The 24,505-nt window shown below is 56.6% G+C and overlaps 5 protein-coding genes across 5 annotated transcripts; 2 read left to right on the top strand and 3 right to left on the bottom strand.

Annotated features, from left to right (window-relative positions):
* Positions 1–49: 49 nt before the first annotated feature.
* PROSER3 (proline and serine rich 3) lies at positions 50–8,796 on the bottom strand. The gene is made up of 11 exons (XM_058674790.1): positions 8,444–8,796; positions 7,858–7,954; positions 7,443–7,630; positions 6,178–6,305; positions 5,955–6,058; positions 5,517–5,599; positions 5,281–5,417; positions 1,546–1,712; positions 526–1,441; positions 349–430; positions 50–218 (listed from the first exon to the last, which is right to left on the bottom strand). The coding sequence occupies exons 1-11, from the start codon at positions 8,452–8,454 to the stop codon at positions 77–79; spliced, it is 2,055 nt and encodes a 684-aa protein (XP_058530773.1). The 5' UTR covers positions 8,455–8,796; the 3' UTR covers positions 50–76.
* A 705-nt stretch (positions 8,797–9,501) lies between these two features.
* On the top strand, positions 9,502–11,463 carry HSPB6 (heat shock protein family B (small) member 6). The gene is made up of 3 exons (XM_004595045.2): positions 9,502–9,729; positions 10,321–10,443; positions 10,525–11,463. The coding sequence occupies exons 1-3, from the start codon at positions 9,532–9,534 to the stop codon at positions 10,690–10,692; spliced, it is 489 nt and encodes a 162-aa protein (XP_004595102.1). The 5' UTR covers positions 9,502–9,531; the 3' UTR covers positions 10,693–11,463.
* Positions 11,464–11,517: 54 nt separating this feature from the next.
* Positions 11,518–16,053, bottom strand: LIN37 (lin-37 DREAM MuvB core complex component). Its single transcript, XM_004595046.2, has 9 exons — positions 15,652–16,053; positions 13,667–13,742; positions 13,470–13,520; positions 13,175–13,204; positions 13,008–13,093; positions 12,735–12,901; positions 11,890–12,030; positions 11,738–11,811; positions 11,518–11,657 (listed from the first exon to the last, which is right to left on the bottom strand). The coding sequence occupies exons 1-9, from the start codon at positions 15,995–15,997 to the stop codon at positions 11,576–11,578; spliced, it is 1,053 nt and encodes a 350-aa protein (XP_004595103.2). The 5' UTR covers positions 15,998–16,053; the 3' UTR covers positions 11,518–11,575.
* Positions 16,054–18,201: 2,148 nt separating this feature from the next.
* PSENEN (presenilin enhancer, gamma-secretase subunit) lies at positions 18,202–19,078 on the bottom strand. Its single transcript, XM_004595047.4, has 3 exons — positions 18,873–19,078; positions 18,613–18,717; positions 18,202–18,500 (listed from the first exon to the last, which is right to left on the bottom strand). The coding sequence occupies exons 1-3, from the start codon at positions 18,931–18,933 to the stop codon at positions 18,361–18,363; spliced, it is 306 nt and encodes a 101-aa protein (XP_004595104.1). The 5' UTR covers positions 18,934–19,078; the 3' UTR covers positions 18,202–18,360.
* A 2,869-nt stretch (positions 19,079–21,947) lies between these two features.
* On the top strand, positions 21,948–24,375 carry IGFLR1 (IGF like family receptor 1). The gene is made up of 4 exons (XM_058674858.1): positions 21,948–22,899; positions 23,101–23,285; positions 23,567–23,933; positions 24,014–24,375. The coding sequence occupies exons 1-4, from the start codon at positions 22,746–22,748 to the stop codon at positions 24,373–24,375; spliced, it is 1,068 nt and encodes a 355-aa protein (XP_058530841.1). The 5' UTR covers positions 21,948–22,745.
* The last annotated feature ends 130 nt before the right edge of the window (positions 24,376–24,505 follow it).

Raw genomic sequence — 24,505 nt, 5'->3', positions numbered from 1 at the left:
CAGAATCGTCCCCTTTTTCTCAGACAACCAGCAACCTGCACACAGTGTCTCATGGGCAAGATGGAATGTATTCAACTCAGAGTCGTCGGGCCTCCAAGGAAGCCCCTTCCCTCCTCAGCCGCCTCCTTGGGGACCTGGACGGGGAGCCGGCTGGAGGGGACCAGTCTCCAGGCTCTTCCACACAGTCCAGCAAGAGGGCCAATCGCGCATCCACTTTCCTGGAGGAAAGCCAGGGAGTAAATGCTGGGGCACAGGCTGAAGACAGGAACCTGGGGCTGCAGATGGGGTTTGGGGGACGGAACTCTGCTGGAGGGGGTGTCCACCCAGCGGTGGGGGAGGAGGTGTCACCTTTTCTGCTGCCGCAGCAGTGCCCTCTGAGCTCTCAACACCTGCAGCACGGGGTCATCCTGGAACTCACTGCCATCGGAGTCTGGGGGATGCGGGGGGAGAAACAGAACAAGCTCCAGGGGGTGGGCTCAGGGAGCAGAACACTTGCGGAGCTCCCAGAGAAGATGAGCCGCTCACCGTCAGCGGCCTCCAGGAGGCGGGTGGCCTGGGAGAGCACATCTTCTGAGGGGCCACGGTCAGCAGCAGGCGAGAGCGTGGCTGCAGCTTCAAGGGTGGCAGCGCCTAAGAAGCCGGGTTGTGGTGCCTGGACAATCGTGCGGGCCTCCTCAGCTGCAGGACATGGGACCTCCGGCTGCCGGTGCCCATCTTCAGCAGGCGGCACGGCCTTAACTTTCCCAGGCTCTGCTGTAGATCCACCCTGGGCCTCGGAGCGAGGGGGCGTGGCCCTGGCCTGAAGCAGCGGGGCCTTGGTTTTCCGAGATCTGGCCTTTGGAGGAGGCGGGCCCACGAGGTGAGGGGACAGGTCCTCCAGGCTGTCCGGGAACAGGCGATCTGTCACTACCTGGCCTAGGGCACCCCTGAGGGGTGAGTCGGGCACCTCACCAGTTGCTGAGACTTGGCCAGCAGCCTCCCAGCGGGGGATTCTGCTCCTCTGAGGCTGGGGACCTGGCTCTTCAAGCCGCATGGACCTGCCTGGCTCATTGACAGGTTGGCCCTGGGGAGCAGCTGAGGGTGTAGGAAAGGAAGTCAGGGATGCTGGGGTGCAGCCTGAGGGTGCCGGGGTGGAACCTGGGGGCGCTGGGGTGAAGGCTGAGGGTGATGGGGTAGAGGCCAGGGGAACTGGGATGGGGACTGGGGTAGCAGATGTGAGTGGTAAGGGAGGAAAAAGAGACATCCAAGGACCAGACTGTGGGGCCCAGAAAAATCCTTGAGGATTGGGGACCCAATAGACATTTGGAGAGACCCCCGGAGGAGCAGCAGGCCTCTCCAGATAGGCCTCCGGGACACCAGGCTGAGCCACACCACCACACACAGGAACATGGCTAGGCTGGGTCCTCATGGAGCCAGGGATCACAGCCGGGACAGAAGAGGTCTGTGAAGAGGTGGGAGGGAGGAGGCTCCTGAGTAGGACAGGAAGAGGGCGGAGGGTCCTCAGCCAACCCCCCCACCCCCAGCTCTCCACTCGCATCCACTCACAGGGGTACTGAGAGCAGGGGTCTGGGGCAGCACCCAGGGGCCATCTCCATTGCCCCCTCTTGCTTGTTCGAGCTTTCTCCGCTGCCGCCACTGGTACAAAATGTCATCCTCTGGGCGCAGGGGGGCCTGGGAGGAGGTGGCAGCTGGGGCGGGCGTGGGAGGGGCTGCTGGGAGACAGAAGGGAGAGTGTGAGGCAGTGACATAAGGACAGCGGGCACCAAAGCCTCCCTCGAGCCGGAGCTGCTCCCCCAGGCCATCCCCATCATGTCCCAGCTCCTCTCCAGAGGGGGTGGGAGGGAAAGGGCGCAGCGACCTGGGCTAATCGGTCACACACTCCCCAAACCCCGCTGTTCTTCAAGCAGGGAGCTGTGACCACGGCCCAGGCACTGTCCTGGGCATCAAGGGCACCCAGTGAACCCCCCGTCCCACCCCACGCAGTCTCCTCTCTGCACACCCTGCCCTGCACCTCCATACAACAGCCAGCAAAGCCAGGCAGGGCCCTTCTGGGTACAAACCCTGCCGTCCTGTCCCCAGCCATGTGACACAGGGTGCAAGGCTCCGGCTCCTCTCTGCTTGAGATACTTCTCCCTCATGCATTGCGGGGGTGCCCACTCCTTCAGATCTCAGCCCCAAAGGCAACAGCAGCACCCCCAGCCTTCCCATCCTCCTCCACCCAAGGATGCGCCCCTCCCTATACCCTGAATGTGAGCTCCGTGTCATGCCTGCTATCTACCTCCCAACTGCATGACTAGTCAGGCAAACAGTGATTTCTCTCTCTTCTCCAGGACCATAGAGAACTGTGCCCCGTGCAGGCAGCCCATCCCTAAGAACAAGGCACTGACCAGGTGAGGCACACCCAGAGGTGACATCCAACTCTCATAGCACCCTCCTGTCAGCCATGATGGGTGCTGCACAGACAAGGGGGTCATACCCCAAGACCTCTCCCTTCCTACCCCCTCCTGCAGCCTGCGGCTCTACTTCCGGGCCTGCCTGCTTCTTGGCCCGAGCCAAGCCATTAGCATCTCTCACTGTCCCCTCCTCGCTCAGAACTCTGCCAAGTCTCCTGCTGACAAAAACGTAACCACCAGATGCCTTGCAACACCTGCACAACCCAGTGTCATCTGAGCCCCGTCTGCCACGCTGCTCCAACCCCTGGTCCTCTGCAGGTGCCACGCTCCCTGCCTCTGCCCCCAACCCTTTGGGTGCACTGCAATTGCTGGAAGGCTCCCATCATACACACTGCTTCCTTCAGCTCTCTGTTTCAACAGTACCTCGTCCAGCAAGACCCTTGGCTTCTCTTTTTTTTTTAAGATTTATTTTATTGGACAGTCAGATATACAGAGAGGAAGAGAGACGGACAGGAAGATCCTCTGTCTGATGGTTCACTCTCCAAGCAGTTGCAAAGGCTGGAGCTGAGTCAATCAGAAGCCAGGAGCCTGGAGCCTCCTCCAGGTATCCCACATGGGTGCAGGGTCCCAAGGCTTTGGGTTGTCCTCCACTGCTTTCCTAGGCCACAAGCAGGGAGCTGGATGGGAAGCAGGGCTGCTGGGATTAGAACCAGCGCCTATATGGAATCCTGGGCATGCGAGGCGAGGACCTTAGCCACTAGGCTATTGCACCAGGCCCAACCCCTGGCTTCTAAGCTCCACAATCCTCTCTTACCTGTTCATTATGTCACACTGGCCTGTGGGGCGAGGTAACATTCTCTGTCCCACGACCACTATGCTGGGGGGACCCTAAAGGTGGGATCCTGTGTATGGTACGCTGGGGACTTGTCAGTCCTGCTCACTGGGCTTCACACACAGCAGGATTCACTGTCGGTTAAATGAATGAATGAACTTCATGGCAAAGACAACCTAGAATGTCAGTACTGACTTGAGTCCCTAGGAAACTTGGACCTACAAGGGACAAAGGTAAACTGTGAAGATAGTAACAACTTGGACGCATGGGTCCTTGGGCAGGCTCGCTCAACATACACAGAAGGCTCCTCGTGAACTTGTGCTTGCCGAGCCCTGCCCGTGGGAGCCCGTGGGAGCCCATGGACAGCGTCTGGCTGTACCCAAGGCTGCCCACAGAGTGCTGGTCATACAATGGCAGCAGTAACAGTCACCCAGGGTCTTCATCCTGCCCCTGAAGCCTCCAGAATTGCATAGCTTGTGTGAGTTTGCCAAGTCACATGATATGAATGCCTGGGGTCAAATGTCACATTCAAACATGCTAATGTCTAGCTAAAACATGAGACTGCTGATATCCTACCATTCTTCTACATTTAAAAAAAAGAAGAAGAAAAAAAATGGGGCCAGCATAACAGTTCCGTTGGCTAAATCTCTTCTTGCAAGTGCTGGTATCCCACCTGGGTACCAGTTTCTATCCTAGTTGCTCCACTTCCTATCCAGCTCCCTGTTGGAGCCTAGGAAAGCAGAGGAAGATGGCCCAAGTTCTTGGGATCCTACACCCATGTGTGAGACCCAGGAAAAATAGTAGAGGATGGCCCAAACCCTTGGGACCCTGCACCTACGTGGGAGACCCAGGAGAAGCTCCTGGCTCCTGGTTTCAAATCAGCTTAACTCCAGCTTTTGAGGACATTTGGGGAGTGAACCAGCACACAGATGACCTTTCTGTCGCTCCTTCTTTCTGTAAAACTGCCTTTCCAATAAAATAAATAAATAAATCTTTAAAAAAATTTTTTTTCCAGGTGATTCAAAGTAATATATACATAGCAAAAGCTATGACTATTCACCTTAAGTGAGAACAACAGATTAGAAATAGACTTATTCTGGGCCCCGCGGCGTGGCCTAGCAGCTAAAGTCCTTGTCTTGAACCCCCCGGGAACCCATATGGGCGCCAGTTCTAATCCCGGCAGCTCCACTTCCCATCCAGCTCCCTGCTTGTGGCCTGGGAAAGCAGTCGAGGACGGCCCAATGCCTTGGGACCCTGCACCTGTGTGGGAGACCCGGAAGAGGTTCCTGGTTCCTGGCTTCGGATCAGCGCAGCACCGGCCGTTGCGGTCACTTGGGGAGTGAATCATCGGACGGAAGATCTTCCTCTCTGTCTCTCCTCCTCTCTGTATATCTGACTTTGTAATAAAAATAAATAAATCTTAAAAGAAAAAAAAAAAAGAAATAGACTTATTCTTTAGGTCAGATTTAACTGGCAAAAAGCCCTCTGATTTAAAAGCTTTGTTTTCAGAACTGCAGGACATGGTAGACTAGTCACGTTCATGATTGCTGCCTACCAAGTTGTGCTAAGAGGGAAGCCACTCAGTTCATTTTTTTTTTTTTTTAATTTGAAAAGCAGATTTACTGCTGGTTCACGCCCCAGGTGGTTCAACGGCCAGCGCTGAGCCAATCCAAAGCCGAGAAATAGGAGCTTCTTCCAGGTCTCCCATGCGAGTGCAGGGTCCCAAGGCTTTGGGCCGTCCTCAACTGCTTTCCCAGGCCACCAGCAGGGAGCTGATGGGAAGTGGAATAGTCGGGTCATGAACCGGTGCCCATGTGCGATCCTAGCCCTTGATAGGAAAGGATTAGCCACATTGGCTTAACTGGCTTAATGCATCTTGCCGGGCCCTTGGTTCATCCTCATAGTGCCCACGGGAGAAAAGGAGGAAAATTACCATCTCTACTTCACAGGTGGGGTGGAGCCAGGGCCCAGAGAGGTCCGAAGTCACCAGCAGCTAAGCAGTAGAGACAAGATCCACTAACAGGCTGCCCTCAGTCCCAGCCTCCTAGAACTTACCATCTTTTCCGGGGACACAGCCCTCGCTGGACTCAGGGCTCAGGGTCACGGAACAGTGAGAGATGCCATCGGAGCTGACAGGGAAGGAGGAGCTGCCGGTGTTGCTGGGGCTTAAGGAGGAGGAGGTGGCGGCTTTGCTGCGGACAGAGACAGAGGTAAGGCCGTGAGAGTCTCCATGCAGCAGCTGCCAGCCCCGAGCTGCAGAAGCGGGAGGAATGAGGGCAGGCTCAGGTCACCTGCGCTTGAGCAGCTTGGCAGCCCGAGTCTGGAGGCTCAGCGTCTCCAGGTCCAGCAGGGACGAGTTCCATGTGTTCAGGCTCTGTGGGGTGAGAGGGGTCAGGCGTCAGGCCCCATCCCAAAGGCTTCTGGGAAAGGTTGTCAAGTGCAGATCTGTCCCTGCTGCCCCATGGTACTCTCTCCATTCTGGTCTGCAATCTGCTGCGACTCCTTCTCATCCTCAGGGGAGAGAGACCCGGGTTGGCTCCTCACGTGCACTCCAAGGATGGACTCCCGACTAGACGTGACTAATCAAGCATCCCATCCTTTGGTTCATGGTGATTGGGTCCAGGGTGGGTGGAGCGGGATAATTCTAGGACTGCTGGGAAAGCCCCTGTGTTTCCCCCAGCGCAGCTATCAGTTCAGTTCAACAGGGAGGACGTGGACAGGAAGACGACCTGCTTCATTTCCTGAAGTGGAGCCATGGCCAGGGATGCACTGTTCACCTTGACGGGAGCTGGGACGGCTGGGTCCCGTCTTCCTTTGGGCTTGTCAGTTCCTGCTGAGAAGCCCAATTGCATTATGGGAGCAACAGGGAGTGGCTCCTGAGGGGAAGGGGCAGGAAAGGTTTCAGGCCCGTGGCAGGTGACAGCATGAGAAAGAACAGAAGGAGGAACCTGCCTGCTACCACTCGACCACTGGGGACTGGAGACTCGGGCTGCAGCCACCAGAAGTCAGCTTGGGTTGGGCCAGCCGGCTGGCGCTCCTCCCTGCTTGTAGGCTGAGCTTGGCGGAATCTGTTGATGTACCTGTGAACATCCGAGGTGACAGGGAGGGTACTGACAAGTGCCAACAAAAAGACTAACAGTGATCATCATAGCAGCCATTGTTTAACAAGCACCATGTTGGTCTAGGGCGTTGTCCTTCAGTATCTGTTCTCCTTTCTTATGTACTAATGCAATTTTTTTGCTGGGTACATAGCCACTTTTCTGTTGACTACATTCACAGGGTGCCCCGTAGTCTTGTGGCCATACTGTTAACATTCTTGACCAAAGGTATATGAAGAAGTGGTTTTGGTGGGGCAGATGAACTGGCTAATCCTCCACCTGCAAGTGCCAGCATTCCCTATTGATGCTGGTTCGTGTCCTGGCTGCTCTAGTTCCCTTCCAATTCCCTGCCTGTTGCCTGGAAAAACAGCATAGGATGGCCCAAAGCCTTGGGACCCTGCACTTGTGCGGGAGACCCAGAAGAAGCTCCCAGCTCCTGGCTTTGGATTGGCTCAGCTCCAGTCATTGCAGCTACTTGGGGAGTGAACCAGCAGACGGAAAATCTTTCTATTGCTCTTTCTGTAAATCTGCCTTTCCAAAACAAATAAATGAAAATCTTAAAAAAAAAAAAAAAAGTGATTCTGGAAAATCAAGTGGGAGCAAGAGCTATCATGCTCCGTGAAGGAAAGTGTAGTAGCTTGGGATGCAACAGCCACGGGACCAAGGAGACTATGTCCCTGGGAGCTCAACGTGGGGCTGCGCCATCAGCCCTGGCTGCTGCTACATGCAGGGAAGGGAGCAGTCCAGGCCGTCCTAAAGCCACAATTCACTGAGGACTCTGCTTTAGCACGTGTACCTGAACCCTACACCTCCAAGCGCTCACCAGGTGAAGAGAGCTGTCATACACCATGGCACGCAGCACCTCACTGAACTACTCCCCAGGAATTATGTGTGCCCGATAGCCTCCGTCCACAGGTAAGGCAGCAGAGGCCATGGTCACAGAGTCAAGATTGAAACCTAGGCAGTCTGACTCCAGGCTTCTCAACAACACACAGGAAGTGCTGGGTGTCAAGACGGTGATGCATACACTACTCCATCCGTGCTCATTATCACGGGGGACCGCCACCTTCCCTCTAACCCAAACACCCCTGTCCCACCAGGGTAGGTGTTGGTACTCACTTGGCCACCACGGAGTCCCCGCTGTCAATTGGGGTGGGTGATGGGCCCTCAGTGGTGGGGGGTGGAGAAGGCGTCCCTGACGTGGACGGCCAGGACTCTTGGGATGGCTCAGGGGACCCAGGCCCTGCGGCTCTGTCCGTGAGAGCCTGCGGGAGTCTGGGTGCCTGGGACCTGGATGGGCTCCGGGCCTGAGGCTGGGAGAGAGAGCACAGGAAGAAGTGAGGCCTGACAGGGAGCGCCCGCCCTATCAGGCAAGGGGGAGACACAGGAAGACTCCTGCAGAGGGGACAGGGCTGACAGCCTAGGTGGCTGGGGTCAGCATGGGGCATCCAGGATGGGTAGCAGAAGAGCGTCTGTCTATCCATGCCCATCTGTCCTGAGCAGTCACTATGGGCTACTGTGCTCATGTCCTTACCTTAGGACACCAGCTCTGGCTTCCAGACGACCAGTAGTGGCTGTCACTCAGAGAAGCATCTCCAAGGGGGCTGGCTTGAGTGGATAAAGGCGGCTGGCTGCAAGGGGGAGACTGCAATTGGCTAGCTGAGCGAGGCCACAGAAGTCTTGGGGACTGCTGGGGGCAGGGACGGTGGAGGGCATGAGACCCATACAATCGCCATGGATTCCTGGAGAGGGGGTTGCTCCGGAAGCCTCTCTGACTACTCAAGTCCCTGGAGTCCTTGAAGAGCCTTGGCCTTGGTAGCCAGTCCTTCTCAACCCTGAATCCAGCATAAATGAGGCCTTTAAACTTAGGCACTCAAGGGTGTGTCCGAGGCCATTTCAAAACCACGAAACTCAACTTCCAAGATGCTCTCGAACACCCTTAGGGAGAAAAAACCCCTCGGGGCTACCCATAGACCGTGAGCGGGAGGGCTGTTCAAGTCTAAGGCCGGAGCGGCCAAAGCCGGTGGCGGCCTCGGAAGTTATGTGCCCGAGGGACTCTGGACCCTACCCGGCTTGTGCTGCCCTCCTCCGGGGTCGTCACGAATGCCCTGTGGCCTCACCTGCGGTCCATCCCGCAGATACCTCAGCGCTTCCGCTGTTTGGTTCACCGCACGGACCCCGCGCGCATCTTGGTCGCTTAGCAATGTCCCATCAAGTCCTGCCCCTTTCTGGGAGGAAAAGAGTGGCTTTCCAAAGCTATCAATTATAGAGAGGAAAACATAACTCTCTGGAAAGCGATTGGCTACGACGTTGACCTGCTAGAGAGAGCGTATTTGATTGGAGAATTTGCAGTGTGTAGCCGTAATTGGCAAGCTCCTGAACCAATGAAGAGAAGGCCTGTAAGCCGGTCTCCGGGCTCACCTGCAGCCCTCGGCGTTGCTGCTTAGGGCTTGTTCCTGCTCGCGTTCTACCTGCTGTGCTACCGGTGCTGGGACAGTCAGGGGTCTGCCCCTCCCCGGTCACAGTCGTCCCATCAGTGGGCCAGCCGGCCAGCCCTGAAGGTCGTCTGAACGCTCACCTCTTACGCAGGCGCAGCTGGTTGTACCAGCTGCCAGGCTGGGCTCCTGGCCCAGGTAGTGGGATCAAAGTGAGCTATTTCGGGCCCAGCGCGAGGCCTCTGGATTGGGAGGGCTTAGTGAAGCAGGCGGGGGACGCGCAGCCTGGAGTGTCGGTGTCACGCCCCCTGGTCGCCGCGCACCCGAGGCTGAGTCAGAGGCCCAGAATTAGTCCCAGGACGGGGGAGGATGGCTCTGTTCCGTGTCCATCTGGCCCCTAAGACCTGTATCTGCGTCATGTCCAGAGTCACCAGCCCGGCGCGCGGGGGTGGATCTCGTGGGCCCTGGGTCCCAAACACCACGCTGTGTCCCCCCATTTCCCCAAGAGGTTCAGCCTCAGTGCCCCCTTTTCCCTAAACTGCATGTGTGTTGGGGGTTGGGGAGGGTGTCAGTGACAGCTTCCCTGCGGCCTTCACCGGGCACCCAGCGGGCCCTGAGGAAATGGCCAAGTCATTGTTGGGGTTTCTAAATAAGGCTGCCTTAGTAGCCAGGTCTGGCTATGGTCCCGGTGTCCTGGGAGGCCCGCCGACGGGCCGGCACCCGGAGCTATAAAGGCGCGTGGCTGCACAGGCAAGGGACTGCGGCGGAGCAGGATGGAGATCCCGGTGCCCGTGCAGCCGACCTGGCTGCGCCGCGCCTCGGCTCCCTTGCCTGGATTTTCTGCACCGGGACGCCTCTTTGATCAGCGCTTCGGCGAGGGGCTGCTTGAGGCCGAGCTGGCCTCGCTCTGCCCTGCCGCCTTCGCCCCCTACTATCTGCGCGCGCCCAGCGTGGCGCTGCCCACCTCTCAGGTGCCAGGCCTGGGGAGGGAGGGCGGCAAGGACCACTTCCCAAGGCCTGGGGTCCAGGTCACCCTGAGAGAGGAGCCGGAACGTTGTTGACTTGGGAACAAGAGTTGGCGGCTCAGAGGAATCTCAGAGGAAGCGGGTGGGGATTCTCTGTGGCCGGGGCGGGGGAGGGAGGGGTAAGAGAGACAGAGATGAGGGTGTCAACCAGCCTTGAGGGGGCGTGGGAGGCTAGAAAGTCCCTTTGAGGGGTGTCCGTGGTGGCTCTGAAGGAAGCTTGGAACCCTAAGAATGTGGAGGAAGGGCACGCCACTGCGGAGCACGCAGCTGAGGAGGGCTCGGGAGCCTGGGACACCGCAGCCTGGCAGAGGTGGGGAAAAGGGCTCCGGGCGACCCTAGGACAGGAGAGACAGAGGGAGTCGGTGACCCCGTGTGAGGGGATCCGGGAATCCCAGACAAAGAGGTTCTCGGAGGTTCTGGGAAGGAGAAGAGTCTCCCCAGTGCCGGGTGGAAGCTCCCGGGGTCCGGAGCTGCCCCGCCCGCCCCCTGACGGCTCCGCCCCCTGACGGCTCCGCCCCCCGCACTGGCTGTGCGCAGGCGCCGTCGGACCCCGGGCATTTCTCGGTGTTGCTGGACGTGAAGCATTTCTCGCCGGAGGAGATTGCTGTCAAGGTGGTTGGTGACCACGTGGAGGTGCACGCCCGCCACGAGGAGCGCCCGGTGAGCCCGCCGGTGGGGGCGGGGCGGAGGCGGGCTGCTGAGCCGGGCCCGGGCCCGCTCACGCCTGTGTGTGCGATCCAGGACGAGCACGGATTCATCGCACGCGAGTTCCACCGCCGCTACCGATTGCCACCGGGCGTGGACCCTAACGCCGTGACATCTGCGTTATCACCCGAGGGCGTACTGTCCATCCAGGCTGCACCAGCGTCTGCGCAGGCCCCGCTGCCGCCAGCACCTGCCGCCAAGTAGGGCTTTCAGGCATGCCTGAACCCGAGGAGCCTCTTGGGGCTCCTGCTCTTAAAGCCGATTTAATCTGACTCCGCCCAGCCAGAAATCCCAAGCACGCCGACCATTCCCGACAAAATCAAGAAGCCTGCCTTGCCCCCTCACCCTAGATGACACCCACACCCCCACTATCCGACCCCAGCCCCTCACTCCCTACAGTCTCGCATCTGCACTGACCCCACTAACTTGGCACTTCCCACTCAACTTCTCCTAACCACTCCATAAAGACACCCCACATCCCATCCTCAGTCTTTGCAGTGTAGATGGCGCCGCCCAGACCCTAGGCTAGCCCAGCATAATCCCCCAGCCAGTGTGTTCCCAGGCTTCAGGACCCTCCCACACACCCCACTAGATGGCCCACCCTCCTGCAGCCCATTTCTGACTTAAACCCCAGGCTCTTGAATGAATCCCTGACTGTCCACCTGGAAAGACCTATCCTAATCCAACCAGCACCCCAAGCCTCAAACTGTACAGACACCCCTCAAGCTCTCCAGACTGCATAAGTGCCCTGGGACTCCTCCCCATGCCCTCCAGTAGCTCTGACTCCCAGATCTCCAACAAGATATCCTGGGCAGCTCCTTCCCCACACTACCCACCACACTGTCTTGTCCAGACCCCAACAAACAACCACTATGGTTTCCTGCGACCTTTTGTCCTCTTTGCAGTACCCACCTGCCGCCTGATCCCGACTCCTCTCCAAGGCTTGCCCCCTTCAATAAACAGGCTAGAGCTGTGCCAACTGTCTATATCTGGGTTGGGCAGGATGCGTGGGGGGAGCGAAGGCCAGTGTGCAGTCAAGGAATGTTTATTGGGGGAGGGGAGAGGGAGCAGAAGGGACCTGGGAACATTACTGCCGCTCGTACATCTCCCGAAGGATCTTCATGCTTTCCGAGTAACGAAGCTGGTTGCGATGAGAGGCCTCCTTCCACCTGGTCAGTTAGAGGGAGGACTTAGCACAGGCCACGAAGGCCAAGGCAGGGGCAGGCCAAGCAGGCTGGAGGCTGCTCACCTCTGGCGGATGCGTTTCCAGCGCTGCATATTGCGGTAAATGAGTGTGGAGTGTGAAGGCTCCGGCTCTGAAGTCTGTGTACAGAGAAGCCGGGCTGGGTGGCTGAGCCTTCCCAACCCTCAGAAAGGTCCCCTTAGCCTGGGCCGGCCTACCTCATGGTCTGGGGAGCCCTGGGTCTCAGGCTGCAGTGGGGATGGAACGCGGGAGGAGCAGGCATCTCCAGGCGGCCCAGGGGCCATGGGCGGAGGCAGCTTGTACACATCCCGACTCTTGCTGTTGGCGGCCTCTGAACCCTGGGATACGGGCGCAGGAGGGAGGGAGGGGGGAGGGCTAGGAGTCTGCGATCCAGCCTCCTGCTCTGCCCAAGGGACCCATGCCTGAAGGGCTGGCACCTCATCAGCCTGGAATCAGGTCTCTTGACCATTTCCTCCCTGGTCACCCAGGCCTGCCCTCATACTGCCATTTACACCTGTCAGCCCAGGGGGCCATGTCTGCCTCTCAGGAACTCCTGAGGGGTCACACAGGTATCACAAGGGGACCCCTTTCTATGACTCCCCAGGCCAAGAAGCCGTATCTGCTTTGGGGATTCCTGTCCTTTGCCCCCTTTGATAGAAAGGTCACCCCGTACATCCTAGGGATCCTGGTCTACCATCCCCAGCCAGACGCCACACAGTCCCTCATCCTTCCTCCTCTCTCCTCCAGGCCAGATGGCCACACCACCTCTACCGACAGCCCACTCAGCTGCACAGCTCTAAGGGACCCTTCATCTTGGCGATCACACTCTCTGCCAGGAAGCCCCATTCCCTCTGCCTTGGGCCAGGTGCCTGCTTGCCGTAGGGGCCCTTCTCCACATCTGCAGCTTAAGGATGCACATCTGTATGCCTTACTTGGCCCAGCATATGGTCGGGACATCAGGACCTATGCCTGTCCACCCCACTAACTTAGGTGGTGTGGGAGAGATCACGTCTACCCACGGCCTTCCCAGCTGCCGTCCCACCTCTTCATCCTCTGGCAGAGGGGGCAGGGGCGAACTGGGCGAGCGGTCACGCTCGCGCACGGAGGGACTGTTGCGCATCCAGGCACGGCAGATTGGATAGAGCGGCGTGTTTTCACTGAACTGGGCCAGGTCCACACTCCGGTCAAACAGCTTGATCACGTAGGTGTCTGTGGCAGGGGGCGGGGGATGGGATGTGAGCATCCTCGTGGATTCCCCCCGCAGCCCCTTCCCTGCCACTCTCTGCCCCACCCTCCAGCAACACTGCCTACTCACTGGAGCGCTGTGGGCCCCCCTCAGCCAGCCCATCATCCATCTCCCTCCTCTTCTTCCTCCGCTGGTGCGGGAAACGGGCAGATGGCCTGTGTGGGGAGGGGAGGTGTCAGGGCCTGGGGAGGGGCCAGGATCCTGTCTCAAGCTGGCTGGGGTTCCTACTGCTTTACCTTTTGCCAGTGGCTGCAATGGAGCAATCCCTGTGGGGAGAGAGACAGAGAGAGAGAGAAAGAGAGGGCTCCAGTAGGCTGACCCCCAAACAAATGCTTGCTCACTGTCCACTCTCCATAAGGCACCAGGGTTAGGCTGCCAACCTGGGCCTTGTGCCCCTGCCCATATCCCCATGTAGCATCGCTGTACATAGGGACAGGGACAGATGCACAGGGCAGAGTGGCGTGGGAACAAGTTACCCATCACAACCCTCAGATCCAGGTTCCATCCCCCCTAAAAGACAAAACCGCATACTTGCTTTGGGTGTCTGAGGGGGTCTTCCCAGCTTCCTCATCCAACCGTTCTCTGGGAACAAAGAAGAACTGTTGGCTCGGGATTCCAGAGGGCCAGCGTGGGGGGACTCCAAGTGACCTGGCCACTGGCTGCCTTCCCCTGAGACCCACCCAGCAAGACAGGGTTCAAATTCACCCCACCCTGGACCCAGTCCCAACCTGTCCATATGACTCTTCTCCAGCAGACCCTGCAGAACGGCATCCAGCTGGTTCCGGGCTTTGGCCATCTCCAACTCTGGGGGCAGAGAGAGAGGAGGCCCAGTGGGCATCAGGCCACAGGGCCCAAGGATGTAGTGCCTGGCTGGCCTACCAGGCATCTCCTCTGCCCAAGCCAATCCTCCGGCCGTGCACAGATGTGTAGAAAGGGCACAGTGGGCAGGAACTGGAGTAAAGGGCGAGAACTCTGAGCTTTGGAGCTGTTACAGGTGTCCCCAGTGTTACCCGAGGTAAAGCGTGTCACCTGCCCACACTGGCCCATTTCCTCTTCAAACACATGTCATCTACCTGCTAAAACTGCTGCAAGGCTCAAAAAGTCAGAATCAACGACAGGAAAATAAAAAGTAACACCTTCAGAATGCTTATTATGTGCTCGCTTCGGCAACACACATGCTAGAATTGGAATGATACGGAATGCTTGTTATGTGCCAGGAACCATTCCACATATAGTAGTAACGCCCTGAATTCTCACAAGTCAAGCAGGTCAATGGGATTGTTACCTTCCTCTCCCCTTTTGGATGAAGAAACTGAGGTTCAGGGATGCCCCAAGTTACACTGAGAACAAACCCTACAGCGAGAGCTCCGAACCCAGCCTGTCTGCTTCCAAAGCTGAGACATAAGGCAGAGGCTCCAACTGGACAGAGCATCAGGACGCAGACCTGCTCTGCACGGCTGAGTGGTATTTGAAATCTGAGGGAGCCCATAACTGACAAGTGGGGAAGTTGTATCCAAAATGTCCTTTAGCTGACTGCCTCCCTGCCCCTCCCCCTGCACATCCTGGGCCCTGACTGCCAGGCACCTTTTGCATCAGCAGGAAACAACTCAACACTGAACCAAGTGAAGACGTTATAAATATTCTTTCTTGTCCCAGGAGGCGTTTGCTTTCCCTTTTCCCAAGGAGTTCAGTCTGAAGCTGGAAGGCCCCAAGGACATATACCTGGCCAGCCCTGGGGACTTCCTGAAGGGGACAAGGACGGAAGCCTTAGCGTGAGCATGCTGAGGGTGGAGGGCACCAACGGCCCCACCCCCCTTCTTTTCCGAACCCCAACTTGGCAATCTTGTGGTCTCCAACGCACCTCCCCCTGGACTCCTCCTGCCCATTAGCTGGTCCTCTCTAAACCTATCCCTCCTTAGGGACACGCTTTCCAAAAGGGTGCTCCCTTCCACCACCCCAGCCTGTCCACTTGGTCTTAAGAACACCCCTTGCAAAAACAAAAAAGAATGCCCCTTCCACCTGTTCCCACCTGAGCCCTGTGCATTCCTCCCATGAACCCTAAGCCTCCGTCTCCTCCCTACAAGGCAGCCACGAGCAATCTTTCAAGGACCACCACAGCCGAACCTGCCCCCTCCACTGCTCCGCGGCACCCCCCGGCCAAACCCTTTCCCCACCACCTCTTCTGTCTTTGGCACCGAGAGTCCAGTGCTCTTCGGTGGACTCTTTCCTCACACAGCCTTCTTTCCCCACTTCAGCTTTGTCTCATCCCACATAACCTAAAATCCCTACTTCATCCTACTCCTAGCCTTTGGTTTTTGGTTTCTGTGTCTCTCCCTCCTGCCCCAGCTGCAGCCTCAAATACTTTCCTTGGTTTGAGCTTAAATTTGCCCACCTACTGCACCTGCTAGGGCTCTTGGAATGTAGTGATTATGAGGATTCAGAGTTCCTGCTCACGACACAATGCTTGACTCATGGCCAAGAGTGGAAATAGGGAAAAGAAAAGGAACCTGCCCAGAATTAGCGGCTCAGGAATCCTCTGGTCTTAGCTGAACCAGCACCACTCACCCTCCAAGCTGCTTGCAGCACAGGCAGGAGAGGAAGGTGGCGGCAAAGACCGAGGCTCCGGACAGCGACAGTCCGCCTTTTCGCGATCATCCAACACCCACACCAGCCCGGTGCTCTCCAAACAGGTCCCCGAACTCGGGGTCCTCACCTGATTTCTCCACCTTCACCTTCACTGGGAACATGGCTTGGGTCCGGGATCTGGCTAAGTGGATCGGAAAGGCACAACAGAGCGTAGGGAATCCGATCACGGCCCGGGGCAGGCGGGGAGACGCAGAGGGCAAGTTGCGGACCAACAACCGACCGGGCCGGAGAAATGTCCAGCTGCGACTGCTACGGCCACCGCGGCCACTCCACCCTCGCCTTCTGTGGGCGGACCCGTCGGGTAATTGCTCTTCTCTATTAATCAAAGCAGCTGTCAATCCAGCGCCCTGACAAATAAACAGCTGCCGCCTTCTACTCCCAGGCTGAAGCCCCACCTTCCTGGAGGGTGTCATTTCCGGAAACAAACCGACATCAACTCTGAAAGCTCTCTACGAGGTGTAGGAAACGGTCTTGCGCTGCGCGGGGCACTTCGGGAGACGATTGATGGGCCATCGCGAAGCCTTCTGGGACTTGTAGTGTTAGGTTTAATACCAGATTACCTGTTTACAGGATTTAACTAAAAGCTGGTTTCCTTCTGAGCACAAATCCCAGTCATTTAGCAAACTTTTGTAAAGGTGCTGCTACACAGTAGTCTAGGCCCTTGGGACAAAACAGTCAAGAAAACAGATAAAGAATTATTGCCCTAATGAACTTGTTTTAGAGGATAGAGGATAAACATACTGGGGTTCACACTAAGAGGCAGAGGACTTGGAAGACTTGAATTCCTGCCTCCAGGCTTCTACCTGCACCAATTTCACCTGTGAATGGAATAACTCCTTCAGTTTCTCTTTCTGCCTTTCAGGTAACAAGAAAAATGCAAGCATCTAAGCAAGTAAAACATTTTAAGTAAAACATTTTAAGTGAAATGTGATAGGATGAAGACTGCAGCCAGAGGGGGCAGGGGTTTGGTCTAGTGGTTGAGGAAGCCCATGCCACACCCCTTATCGGAGGGCGTGGGTTCCATTCGTAGCTCCTGATGCCAGCTCCTAGCTTCTCCTTCCTCCCGGAGAGGAGGCACCGGTTGTTTCACTCACTGGTCCTGCCAACCCACGTGGCAGACCTGGATTGCAGTCAGCTGTCCGGTTCAGTGATTGCAGAGAAAACCCGCAGATCAAACAGTTCCTAAAAAAACCACACGGAGCATGAAAGTTGAGATTTTTGTTTAAAGCTTGTTTTTATTGGTAAAATGTTGGAAAGAGACTGGCAGAAGAGAGACAAAGATCAGAAGCTGGTTCACTCCCCAAATGGCCACAACAGAGCTGAGCCACTCTGAAGCCAGAAGCCAGGAGTCCTTCTAGGAGACTGACATTTTTTAAAAACCATTTGTCCTTTAATTCCCCCCCCCTCCTTTTTTTAGACTTATTTTATTGGAAAGGCAGATATATAGAGAGGAGAGAAGAAGAGAATGATCTTCTGTCCACTGGTTCACTCCCCAAGTGGCCGCAACGGCCAGAGCTGGGATCCTGGTGCATGTAAGGTGAGGAATTCAGCCACTAGGCTCCCGCGCTGGTACTTGGGCTATTTTTAAAATAGGCTAATCAAGAAAGGCTTCTCAGGTCAGCAGAGGCTCAACTGGCTGATCTGAGAAGCCTTCAAGCATGATGCCAGTTCATATCCCAGCTGCTCCAATTCCCTGCTTGTGGCCTGGGAAAAGTAGGCAGGACAGCCCAAAATCTTGGGACCCTACACCCATGTGGGAGGACCAGAAGAAGCTCCTGACTTTGGATTGGCTCAGCACTGGCCACTGTGGCCACTTGGGGAGTGAATCAGAGGATCTAAAATCTTTCTCTGATTCTCCTTCTTTCTGTAAATCTGCCTTTCCAATAAAAAAAAGTAGATCTTGGGTCAGGGGGAAGAAAGGCTTCTCAGGTTCTCTTGAATGCTTCTGCTGCTGCAACGAGTACCTTCAGACATCGGGAAACTTCAGGATCCAGCATCGTGATCCGGGTACTCTGAGGGGTAAACTCACGGCCAGTAGCACAGGACCGCAGCCTCTGACAATGGAGGTGGCAGTGCTTCCTGGCTCCTTCTATGTACAGCAGGTTTGCTGAGCAGGAAAGTTGGGATTACTGAAAGTTCCTATGAGTGGTACCAACCAAACAACAAAACACATATAATGTATGAAGCACTAACCCTGGTAAAAAAAGTAAGCACTCTGTATATTTTTAAATATCCTTACAATTTTATTTTCATTGGAAAGTCACACCTACAGAGAGGAGAAACTGAAAGATCTTCCATCTGGTGATTCACTCCCCAAGTGGCCACAATGACCAGAGCTGAACCGAACTGAAGAGGAGCCAGGAGCTTCTTCCGGGTCTCCCATGCGGGTGCAGGGTCCCAAGGCTTTGGGCCGTCCTCAGCTGCTTTCCCAGGCCACAAGCAGGGAGCTGGATGGGAAGTGCGGCAGCTGGGACATGAACTGGCGCCCATATGGGATGTATGTTAGTGTGTGAAGGTGTAGGGTTAGCCTGTTGAGCCACGGCACTGGCCCCATATTTTAATCTATTAATAACCATTTTATGCTTCACCCTCCAAAGGATTGCAGGGAGTCAACAGGGAAGACTGGTGTATTTTATTGGGGGATGAGGGAAGGGTGTCAAAAGAGAACACGGGAGAGGGAAGCAAGTGTGGGGGCTGGAGCTGCGCTGAGAGCAGAGCAGTTCATCCCGCAGGACTAAGCAGGTGCCCAGCAGGTGTTCAGCCTGCACAGGAGCCGTCAGGGAGTGCCCAGGGGGATGGTGAAGGAGAGATAGTCCCCAAGGGCACCCCAGCGGGGCCGATAGATTTGAAAGATGGTGATCCAGGTGGTGAGCGCGATTACCCAGAAGAGGAAGCCCACGGCCGAACGCCAGACATCTGCAAGGGGGTAAAGAACAGGTGGGAGCTGGGACCAGCCCTCCCCTCCTGCCTCTCTCCCAGGCCCCCGGGAGCCTCCATCACACCCTCCCGCAGGCCTCCCTCCACTCACAGCCTTTGATCTGGCTCTGCTCGGTGTAGGCCGGGGCAAGGAAGGCCTCTCGGAAGAACCAGAAAATGTTGACCAGCCAGAGAAAAGGCAGGAAAGCGAACCCTCCTGAGAAAACAAACGAGCGCACTGGGTCACATGGCGATGCGGACCCTCCAGCGAACCCCTAGAAGCTCCACCCAGGAATCCCGCGCTGGGGCCTTCGTCTTGCCTCGGGCTCCGTCCACTCTCTTCTCCGAGGACCCCGCGGGCTCGGCCCTTACCCAGGTAGTACTTCCGGCATAGGTTCAACTTCTCCTCATTGGATACCCGCTCCAGGTTCATCCTTGACTTAGGGGCCGGGTCTTCGCGAATGTCAGGACAGGGTGGGGGTGGGAGGGCAGAACTCAAGCCTGAATCTTTAAGTGGCAGACGCCAGGAGCACGAAGAAGAGAGTGGACGTTTGCGGGAGACGCCGCGGGTTCCTCTGTTTGTAGTCTCTTGTGGCCGTGCGCATGCGCCTCCTTCGGGAGGCCGCCGAGTTGTGGGAGCCGGGCACGCGCCGGCAGTGCGCAGGCGCACAAGGTGGGAGGGAGGGTGTATCCGAGCGCGCGCTGAGCCTCGGGAGGCAGCTAGAACTACATTTCCCAAGGCTCCAGAGCCACGGAAGTGACGTCAGAGAAGTACATTTGGAGTAAAAAAAACAAAATATGGCTGAATATTTGGCTTCGATATTCGGGACTAAGAAGGACCGAGATCGGGCCTAGGGGAGTGGCCTCTCAGGGTGCCGGGGTACGCGTCTGAGTCCGCGGTGGCCGTGCGGCTCGGAGTGCTGTGACTGGGGTGTTGGGTGTCCCCAGGGCTCCGTTCACCCGTGTCTTTGCACCTCTTCTAGGGCTTTCTTTTTGATTTAAGAGCGGGGTCTGCTGGCACAGGGACACGTGCTCCCGGCTTCACAGGAAACCGACTATCAGCCAGGTGAGACCCGGCTCGGAGCCCCAGGAGTTAACGCCTTCGTGCCGTCCATCATTCCCGAGGCCCCGCCCTTTCCGGTGTCGAAGCCCCACCCCCGCCGCCGACCTCCGATCCGTCTCCTAGCAACCTGGCCACGCCCTGCACGTGCCGACTGCCGCCCTGCTGTCCATCAATCCCTGGGCGTACTCCTTTCTTAGACACAATCATCGCCGCTGGGTTGGTGACCTGCCGGCTCCTTCTGTGGTGCAGGGTCTCCCCTGGTGCAGTCTCCCATCGCCGGCCTTCACACCACACTCTGCGTGCAGCCCAGCCCTCTGAGGCCCTGTTCCTTTTAAATTCTGTCCAGACCATAGTGCTGCTCAACTTGTATCGACACCCACAGAACACAACTGACTGATACGGAGCCCACTGTAAAGGATCGCGGCCAGGGGCAGGGCGAGGGCCTCCTGTTGTTGGCCACTCCGTGATTGCCTACCCGCCTCCGCTGTCCTCCAGGGCACATGAGCAACGTGGAGGTGCAGGAGCACTGTGACCGCTTCTTCCAGGTGACGATGAAGTCCCACCCTGGCTTGCACAGGTGGGCTGGGTGTCCCTGGAACCTGAAGCTGAGCTGAATACCTGCCCATCTTCCAGAGGAGGTGTTCACAGAACTGCAGGAGAAGTACGGGGAGATTGGAGAGATGAACGCCTGCAACAACCTGGGGGATCACCTGGTCGGCAACGTTTATATCAAGGTGCTTGCTGGTTCCACCTTAGGGCCCGGAGTGGGGATATCCCATCCCCAAGGCCACCAACGAGACCCGGCGCAGCTGTCCCTCTGGACATTCCAAGTGCAACTGCTGGCTGTCACCAGCTTTTCCCCATCCCCGGTTCCAGAGGGAGGAAACAGTGCTCTGTTGCTGAACTCAACAAGTGCTGCTTCATGGGCAAGCCGTGCATGCTGACCTGTCCCATCACCAACTTTCAGGAGTCATGCTGTCAGCAGTGTGAGGGGGGGTATGGTGGCAGGAGGACGGGACGGGCACTGGGAGCCCCGGACTTATGTGGTGAGGGGCTGTCAATGACAGTGGTCTCTTTCTCTACGCAGGAAGTGTACCCATGAAGGCTTCTGCAACTTTATGCGCTTGTGACCCGTTTCCCGGACTCTCCAGCGGCAGCTGTATGGGCGGGGCCCTAGGCGCAGGGACCTCAGGACCAGCCCACAAGATCTCATATACACCTACACTCTACAACGAGCTTCACCCTAAGCTCCAAACATTGTCCCAAGACTTCTGCTTTCTTTGTTTGAATACAAAGAGGGATCTTTTCATGCACTTCCCAAATGACTCCATCTCGGTCTCCCACACAGGTGCATGGACCCAAGGACTCTGCGACCTTTCCAGGCACATTGGCAGGGGCTCGATTGAAAGTGGAGCAGCCAGGATCGGGTGCTAATCCCACAGTTGCTGACTCCTACAGACAGGCTTGAGTTCCATCTAAACACTGACACTTCAGTTTCAACCCTCACACCAGCCTGAAACTCAAATCCAGGATCAGCTTGGATCTGCAATTTTTTAAAGATTGATTTATTTTTATTGGAAAGTCAGATTTACTGAGAGGAGAGACAGATCTTCTATCCGCTGGTTCATTCCCCAATTAGCCACAACTGAGCTAAGCCAATCTGAAGCCAGGAGCCAGGAACTTGTTCCAGATCTCCCATGCGGGTGCAGGGTCCCAAAGCTGTGAACTGTCAACTGCCTTCCCAGGTCACAAGCAGGGAGCTGGATGGGAAGCAGGACTGCCAGGGTTAGAACCAGCGCCCATATGGGATCCTGATGCATGTAAGGTGAGAACTTTAGCCAATAGGCTACCGTGCTGGGTCCTGATTCTGCTGTTTGTAACTCAGCTTGAGAGCACCTACTGGAAATCTCAACCTGGTACCACTTTGCCCTCTCCATTCCAGAGGGGCAAGCCTCAGCGTTGCTTGCCCCACTGCCAATAGCCTTAGCCCAATTCACTTTCTGTTGGCAGGCCACTGCCATGGTCCCATGCTGGCCATCGACCCTGAGAAAAAATATAGGTGGCTTTCTCCAGACCACCTGCATGGCTGCTGTTGAGACTCCAGCCTTCTTGTCCCTTCACCGTCCCAAGACCCCTCTTTGACCATCTTGTTCAGTTCTGGGGTTGAATGTATTGGCCCTTATCCCCAAATAATGGTTTTCTGGGTCTTTAAGAAAAAAAAAAAAAAAGCTCTCTCCTCTTCCCTCCCCCACTCCACAGACGTACATCATTTGACAAAAGAGGAAGCAGGGCTGACCACAACTGCTGCGGAGGAGCTGCCAGCTGGTGGACTGAGGACTCTCTTGTCACTGGTGGGCCAGGGATACCTTTGGCTGGCTCCTGCATTCAAGGCTTTTTTTTTAAGAGGCAGATGCTTGGTTGCTTGTGGTGGTTATTATGCTTTGGCTAACAGCTTGGGTGTTCCTTAAAGGCCCGCATATGGGGGATCACTTCCCAAAGCCTTGGGCGCACTGGCTAATGGGTCAGAGGGCCCACCTGGAGGGAGGTCGCTGCTGCTGGGTGGCGCTCTGCAAAGGCAGTTTGACAGGTTGGCTGAGCCTCGCTGCTTCCTGGCTTATGGTGTCGGAGCCACGATTTGCTGCCCTCACTGATACAGAGCTCAGATTGTGAACCCCAAAACTGAGCCAAAACAAACTCCCTTGCTCCCTAAGTGGCTCCTTTTGGGTGTTATGGCAACCAAAAGCTGACTACCACAGAGGGCAGGAGAGGTAGCTAGGAGCTAAGGAGTCTGTGAAAGTTAGGGCTGGCTCCTTCATGCTCTCAACCCTGAGACAGGAGTGGGTAGCACCCAATACTTGACTTTTCATAGTGCTTCTGATTTTCACATCAGGGGTAGAAAATGGAGCGTGGGTTCAACAGAGGCTATGAAACTGGCTCATCTAGGTCCAGGATCCTGAGAGGCACATGGATACCTGAGGCATTTCTCTGATAAGGGGCCAGGAGCTTGCGTGGGTGATAGTGGGTGGGATAGATTTTCAGCTCCTAAAGGGATTTCAGTATTCTTTGCACCCACATCTGCTTACTTCTTCCACCAGGGTTTCCTGCAGAGTGAGGAGAGGAGAGGTGCCTAGGTCTGATCGGAAGTGCTGTGGTCTTGTCCCCCAGGCTGCAGGCTCTGCCGGATGGTGCCCACACGCCTCTTCCTAGCAGCCGTGCTGCTTCAGGCCCAGACTCTGCCACCGGAAGCTTCCCAGTACTGCTGTAGCCTTGAGTACTGGAACCCAGACAACAGGTGCTGCAGCAGCTGCCTGTGGCGTTTTGGGCCGCCCTGCCCTGGTGAGGAGAGGATGCTAAGAAAGTGGCAAATGGGTAGTCAGTGGGTCTTAGCAGACAATGGGAGTATGGGACTGTGGGCTTATGGAATGTCATTCTGGGTGCTGGGGATGCTGGATCTGGAGCTAAAGGAGATGAGGGCCAAAGTGGGTAGGGGCAGGGCTGGGAGGCTCTACCGCCACTGGAGTCCATGTGTCCCACTAGATCAGGAGTTTTCTACAAACTGTGGGTACAATGACGTCGGAGATATGGAAACGTATCCATTCAAGAAGTGTCCTCCTGGCCAGTGCAACCCAGACCGCGAGGAGCTCTGCAGGCCCTGTGGCACTGGGACCCCAGCCCTCACATTGGCCAGGAGCTGTAACAGAACCCAGCAGCGCTGCAAAGAGGTGCATGTCAGACTCTGGGGAGAGGGGAGGGCCCAGGAGGGGCCCTATCCTGCTAGAGGCGGGGCAGGCCCTCATCTAGAAGTGGGTGTAGCCGCCATGAAGAGGACACCGTGGGGCCTGAATCAGGGATTGAGGAAGAGCTGGGTTAATAAGGTGGATTGGGGGTGGGCACATTTAGGGCAGGATCTGGGAAGGGACTTGGCCCCTCTGAATCATCCGCAGGTTAGGATGAGAAGAGTTGGGTGTGGCCTCCCACTCTACTCCCATTCTTTTGTTCCCAGAGGCCCATTGGTATAAATCGCTGCTCAGCGACTAGGATACTGAACCACCCAAACCACAGTAGCTCCTATGAGCCCAGCTTACCAGCAACTGATAGTCTGTCGTGGACCACCAACAGCAACATCTCTCCACCAAACTTTGTCCTGCCCTTGGTGCTGGTTCCACTCCTGCTTGTGACCTTCTCAGTGATTCTGCTTGCTCTGTGGAGGCATCGGCTACCCAAGGGAGAAGCCACTGCCAACACTGGCTCGGTTCATGGAAGACCCAACACCTATGGCCTCTCCTGGCCCTTCTCCACAGGCACCCTGGTGCTATCTGGGGTAGGGAGCACAGGGGTGGCACACTCTTTGCAGAGACACGTGAGCAGAGGTTAGTGGCGAGGCACCAAGGAGATGGGAGGGAATCAGGCAATCTGCTTTTCCCTCACCCTCCCTCCTTCTGTCTCCCAGAGCTGCCAAACCTGGCTTCCCAGCCCCTGTCCTGCCTTTTGGAAGAGCTCGAGGTGCTGGAGGAGCTGATTTTGCTGTTGGACCCTGAGCCCGGACCAGGTGGGAGCGGGACCTGTGGTACCACTAGACACCTAGCTGCAAGATACGGGCTGCCTGCCACCTGGTCTACCTTTGCCTACTCACTGCGGCCCAGCCGGTCACCACTGCGGGCCCTGATAGAGACGGTGGTGGCCAGGGAGCCAGGCGCCTCTCTGGGCCAGTTTGGTTCATACCTGGCCCAGATTGGGCGGGCAGATGCACTGCAGGTACTCTCCAGGCTTACTGGACCTACTCTATTCAATAAAAACGAAAACTTTGTTTGAAATATATGCCTGCTGTCCCTGGCTCTCTGTTCTCGCTGAAGTAAAACCTAAACTGGACAAGATCCACCATCTTCATCCCCTACCTTCAAGAGCCTTTGAGCAGCAGCCTTCAGCTCTGGGACCCAGCTGT

Source organism: Ochotona princeps, chromosome 16, assembly GCF_030435755.1.
Source record: "Ochotona princeps isolate mOchPri1 chromosome 16, mOchPri1.hap1, whole genome shotgun sequence".
NCBI classification, from domain to species: Eukaryota; Metazoa; Chordata; class Mammalia; order Lagomorpha; family Ochotonidae; genus Ochotona; species Ochotona princeps.
Note: the sequence above shows the minus strand (reverse complement) of the source record. Positions and strands in the feature narration are given on the sequence as shown.

What these genes read in the sequence shown, in the direction of transcription:
- PROSER3 (XM_058674790.1), bottom strand. An exon ending in CCCCTGCTCTCAGTACCCCT is followed by an intron (nt 1,442 to 1,545) that starts GTGAGTGGATGC and finishes ACCTCTTCACAG; the next exon opens with ACCTCTTCTGTCCCGGCTGT. An exon ending in CTGCTGCGGCAGCAGAAAAG is followed by an intron (nt 219 to 348) that starts GTGACACCTCCT and finishes GCTTTCCTCCAG; the next exon opens with GAAAGTGGATGCGCGATTGG.
- HSPB6 (XM_004595045.2), top strand. Translation starts at nt 9,532, where the DNA reads ATGGAGATCCCGGTGCCCGTGCAGCCGACCTGGCTGCGCCGCGCCTCG. An exon ending in TGGCGCTGCCCACCTCTCAG is followed by an intron (nt 9,730 to 10,320) that starts GTGCCAGGCCTG and finishes GGCTGTGCGCAG; the next exon opens with GCGCCGTCGGACCCCGGGCA. An exon ending in CCCGCCACGAGGAGCGCCCG is followed by an intron (nt 10,444 to 10,524) that starts GTGAGCCCGCCG and finishes TGTGCGATCCAG; the next exon opens with GACGAGCACGGATTCATCGC.
- LIN37 (XM_004595046.2), bottom strand. Translation starts at nt 15,997, where the DNA reads ATGACACCCTCCAGGAAGGTGGGGCTTCAGCCTGGGAGTAGAAGGCGG. An exon ending in GAGAAGAGTCATATGGACAG is followed by an intron (nt 13,521 to 13,666) that starts GTTGGGACTGGG and finishes CTTTGTTCCCAG; the next exon opens with AGAACGGTTGGATGAGGAAG. An exon ending in AGGGCTCCCCAGACCATGAG is followed by an intron (nt 11,812 to 11,889) that starts GTAGGCCGGCCC and finishes CTCTGTACACAG; the next exon opens with ACTTCAGAGCCGGAGCCTTC.
- PSENEN (XM_004595047.4), bottom strand. Translation starts at nt 18,933, where the DNA reads ATGAACCTGGAGCGGGTATCCAATGAGGAGAAGTTGAACCTATGCCGG. An exon ending in ATGCCGGAAGTACTACCTGG is followed by an intron (nt 18,718 to 18,872) that starts GTAAGGGCCGAG and finishes TTGTTTTCTCAG; the next exon opens with GAGGGTTCGCTTTCCTGCCT. An exon ending in GCAGAGCCAGATCAAAGGCT is followed by an intron (nt 18,501 to 18,612) that starts GTGAGTGGAGGG and finishes ACCCCCTTGCAG; the next exon opens with ATGTCTGGCGTTCGGCCGTG.
- IGFLR1 (XM_058674858.1), top strand. Translation starts at nt 22,746, where the DNA reads ATGGTGCCCACACGCCTCTTCCTAGCAGCCGTGCTGCTTCAGGCCCAG. An exon ending in TTTTGGGCCGCCCTGCCCTG is followed by an intron (nt 22,900 to 23,100) that starts GTGAGGAGAGGA and finishes GTGTCCCACTAG; the next exon opens with ATCAGGAGTTTTCTACAAAC. An exon ending in CCCAGCAGCGCTGCAAAGAG is followed by an intron (nt 23,286 to 23,566) that starts GTGCATGTCAGA and finishes TTTTGTTCCCAG; the next exon opens with AGGCCCATTGGTATAAATCG.